The following is a 9,080-nucleotide window of genomic DNA, read 5'->3' as shown; positions in this document are numbered from 1 at the left end:
AAGTAACGTTATTGAACAACTCTGGCTCGCTGTCAACATCGCACCTGAATGTCATTAGTGGCTAAGTGGCTCCCCGCGCCCGTCTGGAGACTACACACCTGTTGGTGTTACACACAATTATGAAAAGCGGTTGTGGATTTGAATTAATATCACTGTAACTTTATAACAATCTCATACCCGTTTCCTCTTCTGCCCTAGCTCTACAATGGCTTCTAACGGCGACAGTCGTGTGTATCTCCTGGAGGAAGAAGTGAGGAGCTTATCAGAGGAGTTGGTACAATGTCAGGTATGTTCAGAACTACTGCTGCTACCTGTGAGGTTTGACCGCTCAATCTGTCAAATCAGATCCGACGTGACTGGATTGATGACAGCTGTGGAGAGGAGCACCTGCTTTCACCTATCCAGTCGTAGTTAGATCAGAGAGTAGGCTTACACCAAGAATGGGAGGAGCAAGAATTGATTTGTAAAGAGCATTCAGATGACAGGGATGACTTGCTGTGGTCGGTAGTGTTTACTTGTTGCTTCACGTCCGTTTACGCTTGACTGACCACCAGGGGGCGCCTGAGTGGCCTCACCTGGAATCAGCAGGTCACTGCATATACATACATACACACGCACACACACACACACACACACACACACACACAGTACCTAACTAACTTTTCATACACTCATTCTGGACACACATACTCATGCACACACACACACATGCACACACACACAATCACAAACTTTTCATACACTCAAACTGTCAATTTCATTCACTCAAACAATGAGTGTGTGTATGAAGGTCTCCCAATCATATAAAATGCTTAGATTTAGGTAACATTTGGCTGATGCATGTACATGCCATGGTATGCAGTTAAGATGGCAAAAAACACCACTCCCATTACAATGTACCGGCAGTAAGGCCCACATTACAATACCTATAAAAACGTATGCTATCGATGGGTTCTCTGTGTTAATTACTACGAACAAGCAACATGATCTCACGTTGGAATCAAATCTGAGATAATACCATGCCCTCATGTTACCTGCCAAAGCAGGCCCTGATTGAATTGTCATTCTCTCATCTCATTAGGCCAGAGCCTGCGTCTGACACGAGGCTTGGAGGTGTGTGTGTGTGTGTGTGTGTGTGTGCGTGCGTGTGTGTGCGTGCGTGTGTGTGCGTGTGTGTGTGTGCGTGTGTGTGCGTGCGTGCGTGTGTTTGTGTGCGCGCGCGCGTCTGTGTCTGTGTGCGTGCGTGTGTGTGTGCGCGCGCGTGTGTGTGTGTGTGACCCTCACGTGCCCTCCGCTGCTCTGGCACATTAAGCCAGAACCTGTGGTCTCAGTGGTGGCCTGCTGGGCTGGGCGATGGCGTCAGTCATTCCCTCAGTCTCTTAGCGACTCTCAGTTCTACAGTTTGGAACATTTTAAATAGTGCCGTTTGATCGCGCTCGGTGTTCTTAACAGCTGTACCGACTACTGCGGGCTCAGGACCGCCATTAACTACAAAGTGGACCATCTCTCGTCTACCATAACGCCCCCCCACCCTGTTTGACCATGCTAATTTTATTAATGACGCGACTCGAACCCAGCCCAGCGACCTCATTCGGTCTCCATTTGCTTAGCATGTTTAGCCCTCGGCTTTTCAAGGCCTGAAATAACTGTTAATAATTCATTGATCCTCAAACGCACGTTGGATACATCTTTAAGCACGGCCTGTGCAGGCAGAGGAGCCCTTGATGTGTGCTGATGATGAGGGTCCTGGTGGTGTGGCTGATGGCAGCCATAGGCCAGAGAGAGAGGGAGAGAAGAAAGAGACCACCGATTAGAATTCCGCCATACTGCTTAACTCGCCGTTAACGGCAGTGGAGTAGGTTGGTGATTTGAGATCTCAATTCCAAACCTATCAGATCATCCACCCACTGCCACTACTCACTCACTCTCTCTCTGTCTCTCTCTCTCTCTCCCTTCCTCTCTCTCTCCCTCCTTCCCTCTCCCTCTCTCTCCTTCCTTCTCTCTCTCCCTCCTTCTCTCTCTCTCCCTCCCTCTCTCGCTCTCCCTCCCTCTATCTCCGCCTCTCTCTCTCCCCTTCTCTCTCCTTCTCTCTCTCTCTCCCTCCCTCTCTATCTTCCCCTCTCCCTCTCTCTCCCTTTCTCTCTCCCTCTCTCTCTCTCTCTCTCCCTCCACTCTGTATGTTCAGTTCATGGTCTATCAAGGTCTTCCTCTGCTATTTAGTAAATAATTTATAAGACACTTTTGAATCAGGGTTCATGAACTAATTGGAGACCAGCTGGGTCCGTTGGGAGTGACGGCGACTTTTATCTTCTGATGATGTGAACATAATTCATCAGATGATTTCACATTAAGTCGATTTGGTATAATTCTGTCTTTTAATGTCAGAAAATGTAGTTTTTAGATGTGTCTCATTAAATGTAATGTAGCTTAAAAATGTTTGAAAGGCAGACGAGGACAATTTGAATTGGAAATGTGTCAGGGGCTGGTGCTCTGGGTCTCTCTCTCTCTCTCTCGCTTCTCTCTCTCTCTCTCTCTCTCTCTCTCTCTCTCTCTCTCTCTCTCTCTTCAACCTTCTGATACTTACTTTAGAACTGTTAGAGAAACTCATTCCACAGTACTTGATTAAGGGGAAACGCTGCTGCTGCCATCCCACTGTGGGTGAGTTTGATTCGAATGTCTGGGAGGCCCCAGCGGTAATGAATAGTGCATCATGACAAGTGTCAGCGCTGCCCCCTCCTCCCCGTGAGTCGAAGGTCACTGACAGACGGAGAGCGCCTGTTTAACACCATGATTAGAAGGGGCAGGCCAGATCAAAAAGTGTTTTGTACAAGATGTTTAAATTATTGATTAGCGCCCCCCTCCCTTATGCTAATACCACAGAGCATCCTATTGAATTATTTCATTTAGAGCTGCTGCAACGCGATGTCTGTCCAGCAGCCCCTTCCCTGCTTCTAACAGCATATTTAACATCTAGGGGAATTTGTCATGTTGGAAGCTGATCCGGAGTGATGATTAAAGTTATCAAGACTTTTATTTTTTTGGGGGGGGGTGCATCCGTTTATTTATGTGAGTGTTTATTTATGTGTGTGATTCTGTTTATTTGTGTGTGTGTTTGTATGTGTGTGTGAGAGTGTTTATTTGTGTGTGTGAATGTGTTTATTTGTGTGTGTGAATGTGTTTATTTGTGTGCGCGCGTGTGTTTATTTGCACATCCACAGTTGTGTTCTGAATGGTGTGTGTTTACGCGCGTACGCGTGCGCCCCTACGTCCGCCCCGCCAGCGCAACAAACACGCCGCTTGTTTACTCTCACAGGCGGACAAGGAGTTCGTGTGGTCGCTGTGGAAACGCCTCCAAGTGGCCAATCCGGACCTGACCCAGGCCGTGAGTCTGGTGGTGGAGCGGTGAGTAGGGCATCTCTCCTCCTTCACTTCTCCGGTCTTCCCTTTCTCTTTTCCTCTAGCCTCGCGTCACCAGTCTCTCCTCTCCTCCTTCACTTCTCCGGTCTTCCCTTTCTCTCTTCCTCTAGCCTCGCGTCACCAGTCTCTCCTCTCCTCCTTCACTTCTCCGGTCTTCCCTTTCTCTTTTCCTCTAGCCTCGCGTCACAAGTCTCTCCTCTCCTCCTTCACTTCTCCGGTCTTCCCTTTCTCTCTTCCTCTAGCCTCGCGTCACCAGTCTCTCTTCTCCTCCTTCACTTCTCCGGTCTTCCCTTTCTCTCTTCCTCTAGCCTCTAGCGTCACCAGTCTCTCCTCGGGGAGAAGAGCCTGGTGTCTATTTACTTCACTGCCTTAAGCCCGCCCCTTCTTCCGGCTCGAGCCTGTAGAGACCGCCTCCTACCTCCGCGCCAGGCCTCAGACAATTTGAGGCCTTAATATTAGCTAGACAAATATTTGTCAAAGAATCATGTTATTGATATGTCACACAGCAATAAAAAAAAAAAAAAAAAAAGATCATATCTGATGAAGGGCCAAAAAGCCTTGTATTTACGTCACACCGCCACCAAATAAATTCAACAAGTTAATCTGAGACTATGAATCGTGTCAATATTAATAGTACCGCAACACTGGTGAAGCCCTTCATTGTATCCTAACATACACCTGATGGATTTTGCAGGGACACACACTAGACGTTCACAGAGATTTGGGGGGGGGGGGGGGGGCAAAGTCCATCAGGTGTACATTAGGGGGGCTCTGGGGAAGAAAGGATGGGAGCCCCTGATTGAGAGGTCACTTGTCAGGTTCGCTCTCTCTTCCTGTCGTCTCCCCCTTCATGAGACAGGAGGAGAAGCAGAGGGAGTCGGGGACGAGAGGTGGGAGGGGAACACGCGTAGCTGCGGCCGGGGTTCGACCCCGGTCTCTCAGGCTCACCGCGGGTGGATGTACCGTACAGGGGTCACAGTGCACAGCTGGTGGCCCGAGCTGCGGGCCCGGCACGGCCCCGACGCGTTTTCCATGTCCCAGATATGATTGACGCGTGCCGCTCCGCTCGCTCGCCGGCCAGACCGGGCGTCCTAAACCCCGACTGCATCTCATTCTCCAGAACCAGCTGAATTCCGGAGAGAGAGAGCAGAACAACCCAGCAGCTGGACATCCCTTTTGCCGACCTGAACAGACGTGTGTGTGTGTGTGTCTGAAACGTATCCAAGGTTGCCGTTCCAGGCACCTCGGACATTCTGGAAAGTAGCGCGGGGGGGGGGGGGGGGTTTAGAGGTTCGAATCCGGCAAGCGGTCTCACTCCCTCGCCCCGCCCCCCCTCCAGCCTGGCCCTGCGGCCCCCGGCCGCGCCACGCACCCGCCAAGCCGCTGGCCTTCAGGGGATCAGCGCCGGACTGGGGGACGACCTTTGCGTTGGATGGCTAAGCCGCGCCGAGCACGGTAGCCGGGGAACCGGAAGAGAGAGGGACGCAGGGGAGGGGAGGCTCTGGTTTTGGCGACTGGTTGATATCGCTTCCGTGGTTTTATGTCGGGGTGTGCTGTAACTTTTCTCCCGGACTTTTAGCTGTTGACTTTCAGGTGTGCGCGTGTGTGTGTGCGTGAGTGTGTGTGTGCGTGTGCGTGTGTGTGTGAATGGCCTTCAGCGGGCCAACAAGACACACACACACACACACACGCTTGAACATTTCAAGACAAGTGTCATCTTTAATGAATGAAAGGTGGCCTACATTCTGGCTTAGATGTTTAGGGTTAGATGTCAGTAATTACCTAAAGGCTCTGAACGCACGGAACAGAACCCCGGCCTCTGTTCACCATTATCTGTTCTCTCGCACCGCGGCTCCGTGCAGGAACAGAACCACGGCCTCTGTTCACCATTATCTGTTCTCTCGCGCAGTGGAAACATCAGACGGCAGCAGGCGCTCGCAGGAGAGCGCGTCAGTCGCCAGCAGGTGCCTCGCAGACGCCGCCGCGCCGGTAGCTTCGGAGGGAAAACATGCACCTCGGGTTAGGAGCAGCAGATCCCTGTTGTATCTGTGTGTTTGGCTGCTTCCATATCCCCCACATCCCTCCCTCCATCCCTCCCTCACTCCCATCCCTCCCTCCATCCCTCCCTCACTCCCATCCCTCCCTCTATCCCTCCCTCCATCCCTCCCTCACTCCCATCCCTCCCTCCCTCACTCCCTCCATCCCTCCCTCACTCCCATCCCTCCCTCCATCTCTCCCTCACTCCCATCCCTCCCTCACTCCATCCCTCCCTCCATCCCTCACTCCATCCCTCCCTCACTCCCATCCCTCCCTCCATCCCTCCCTCCCTCTATATTCCCCTCTCTCCACGGCTCCCTCCCCATAGGAAAACCCGACAAGGCATGTTAGTCCACAGAGACTACAGGGGAACATGCACCCGGAGTGTGTGTGTATACTGTATATCATCCCACCGGTGTGTGTGTGTGTGTGTGTGTGTGTGTGTGCGCGCGCGTGTGTGCGCGCGCGTGTTTGTGTGTATATATCATCCCACCACCAGTGTGTGCGTGTGTGTGTATATATCATCCCACCTGTGTGTGTGTGTGTGTGTGTGTCGGGGGGGGGGATGATATTGACATGATAATTGCGTGGACTCCAGTCAAGCACCGGGGCCTAGTGGGGATCCTCTCCTGGCTGGTGTAGCAGTGATTGGTTGGTTGCCCAGGACATGGTGAACACAGTCCTGGATACAAGCAGCTACAGTAGCCGGGACCACTCTGAGGAGCCCGGGCCTCCTGGGAGAACCAGAGGGAGGAGGAGAGGAGAGGAGGAGGAGGAGGAGGAGGGTTGTTCTCTGGTGATGAGGAGGGTGTTGAAACAAACCGACCCCCCGGTGGTTGTTCTTCTGTCTCCCCAAACGTTCAGCGCCAGGAAAGCGGCCCGAGTGGCCAGGCTGAGAACGGTACGCTGCAGGAGGAGCCGCCTGGCCTGGAGAGGAGGCTAGGGAGTGTGTGTGTGTGTGTGTGTGTGTGTGTGTGTGTGTGTGTGCCTGTGCGTGTTCCAGGTTTTGATGTCCTGGTACAGTAATAACTCTGTCTAGAGATCAGTGAGATGACACCAGAGTGTTGACTGACAGACTTCCACCGCTGTTACCATGGGAGCCTGCCGGAACACACAACCTCCTGTTTATTATCTTTTCCCTCACCTCAATACTGATCAAACACACCTGATCCAGGCCTGGATATAGACCTGGATATAGACCTAGCCAGACTGATATTGTCTGACAGCCTTGTGAGATCGTCCTGATCTTGCGAGGTCACGTGGTTTCACTCCGCAAAGCCCGACAGAGATCCGTTTGTGACGACGGCGGGAAGCAGCTGTTCTGGTGTGTGTCAGACTACTGATCTTGAGGATAAAAATGTATATTTAACCTCGCGTGTCGTTTAGTTTACTGTGTAATAGTAGTCCTGTGACCCCGTGTTGATAAACACATAACTGCCCCCTGGCGATGACACAACGGCAACCATCCCGAATATTTTACGCCTGATTGATTTTTAAAATTTTGTTATAATTATTATTAAGTCACACATGATTGCATTCGGCACATCCTACCCATGATTGCCCATTGTCTTTGATGTGAATAATGTTATCACAGCTTGTCTCTCCGCTGAGCACGTCTCACCAGCCAGATGCTCTCTCTCCCTGGTCTCTCTGGTGGCCCTGTCGCCGTGGCGGCAGCCTAACCACACCCGTCATTAGCTGCCAGAAGGCTCGGTGAAGACGAGACGCTAACGATGCTAGCGCTAATGCAGCTAGCGCTGACATGCTCCGCTCTCTCCACTTCAGTCTGTCTGTGTGGTTCGGCCTGTCTGTCTGTCTGCCTGTCTGTCTGCCTGCCTGCCTGTCTGTCTGTCTGTCTGTCTGTCTGTCTGTCTGTCTGCCTGTCTGCCTGCCTGTCTGTCTGTTTGTCTTCTAGTCTTTCTGTTCTGTAGTTTGTAAATTAAGTGGCTGGCTGACTGTTTCCCTGTCTGACTCCCATCTCTCCCTCTCGCCTCCTCTCTCCGTCTCTCCCTCCCTCTGTCTCCCCCTCGCTCTCCTTCCCTCCATCTCCCTCTGTCTCTCTCTCCCCCTCTCTCCATCTCTCCATCCCTCCATCTCTCTCTCTATCTCTCTCTCTCTCTCTCCGTCTCCCTCTCCACCCCCCCCCCCCTCCCTCCCTCTCTCCCTACCCACCACAGAGAGAAGCAGAAAGGCGAAGCCAAGGACAGGAAGGTGCTGGAGATCCTACAAGCCAAAGACTACAAGATCCAGGAGCTGGAGCAGGTCGGGCCCGACGGCACACGTTGAATAGATGTACAACTTTATTGTCCCACTGCGAACAGGAGTCAGCGGACATTTGTCTTTCGATCTGTCATGGAGGCTTTAGACTCAGTCAGGAGCTGAAAACTCTCTCTCTCTCTCTCTTGCCAGCGCCCCCCCCACCACCCCCATCTCTCTCTCTCTCTCTCTCTATCTCTCTCTCTCTCTCCCCCCCCCCCCCCCCCCACACACACACACACACACACGGCTCCTGACAGGGCCCCCTGACTGGTTGATATATGCGCTGCTATGACAGCTAATGATAACGCCGTCTCCTCCGCGATTCGGCCTGAATCACCGTCCCTTAACCGGAGCATCTGTCACTCTACTTCATTAGCGTTAGCATCCCTCTCTGTCATCTGGCTAACGCTAACCCATCCAGTCCCTGAGAGACCGGCGCTAATGCTATCATCAGCTCGCTAACGGCGCGCCTCCGCCACCCTCCTCCTCCTCCTCACTCATCTTAATGCTGATTTAGCAGATAGCTACAATTAGCAGGCGGCGAGGACAAAGTACTGCGACGTTGAGAGGGAATGGAGAGCTCACTCACGTTAAGGGTTTAATGAGAGGAGATGAATAAGAGCCGAGCAACGCTCATCGATTGTTAGATTGAATTATTTGATAGAGGTCTGTAGATGTCTTGGTGATTTGATTGATTGCTTTGATTGCTACTAATCTCAATTGTGGTCGGAATTTGAATGTAACCATGTGACTGGATACATCAGTTATTGTTAATTTAGAATTAAGTCATGCAAACGCCCAGCTCAACGTTGACTAGTTTCCACACACCCCTCCTGCTCATTCCCTACTGGGCCCCATCGTTCAGTTCCACTGGTACAACAGAGTTCTGTCAATACGGAACTCCGTGAGGGTAGGGTTCCGTCAGCAGGGTTCCGGTCAGTCAGGGCTCTGGTCAGTTGGGGTTCCATCAGCAGGGTTTCCGGTCGGTCAGGATTCTATTCAAATCAGACTTCCGGTCAGTCAGGGTTCCATCAGCAGGGTTCCGGGCGGTCAGGGTTCCGTCAGCAGGGTTCCGGTCGGTCTGAGTTCCAGCCTGCCGGAGAAGCAGCTCATTAATAGTCAAGTTTCCGTGGCAGCGTGCACATGTCATCCTCACCACTGACATTCATCATCTGCTCCTGGTGGCTGGGACCGGTCCAAAACCAAACGGTGATTAATAGGTTTTTCCCTCCCTCCCTCTTAATTTTTTTTTTCTTTTTTAACTTTTGGAGATGTGATGGTCCACTGAGTCCACACAAGATCTCATGCTCCTCTCAATCTCTCTCTCCTCCCTCTCTCTCTCTCTCTCTCTCCCTATACTTCTCAAA

The 9,080-nt window shown here is 51.9% G+C and overlaps 1 protein-coding gene across 1 annotated transcript in view; it reads left to right on the top strand.

Moving 5' to 3' along the window:
- Positions 1–205: 205 nt before the first annotated feature.
- The window catches only part of cntln (centlein, centrosomal protein), a gene marked incomplete at both ends in the record, with an annotated part of 92,077 nt that continues 83,202 nt past the window's right edge, over positions 206–9,080 (top strand). The window contains 3 exons of the mRNA XM_084454457.1: positions 206–286; positions 3,314–3,402; positions 7,632–7,716. Coding sequence (XP_084310583.1) covers positions 206–286; positions 3,314–3,402; positions 7,632–7,716 — 255 coding nt within the window. The remainder of the gene's footprint in view (positions 287–3,313; positions 3,403–7,631; positions 7,717–9,080) is intronic.

This window comes from Borostomias antarcticus, assembly GCF_949987555.1.
Source record: "Borostomias antarcticus genome assembly, chromosome: 20".
Classification (NCBI taxonomy): Eukaryota; Metazoa; Chordata; class Actinopteri; order Stomiiformes; family Stomiidae; genus Borostomias; species Borostomias antarcticus.
Note: the sequence above shows the minus strand (reverse complement) of the source record. Positions and strands in the feature narration are given on the sequence as shown.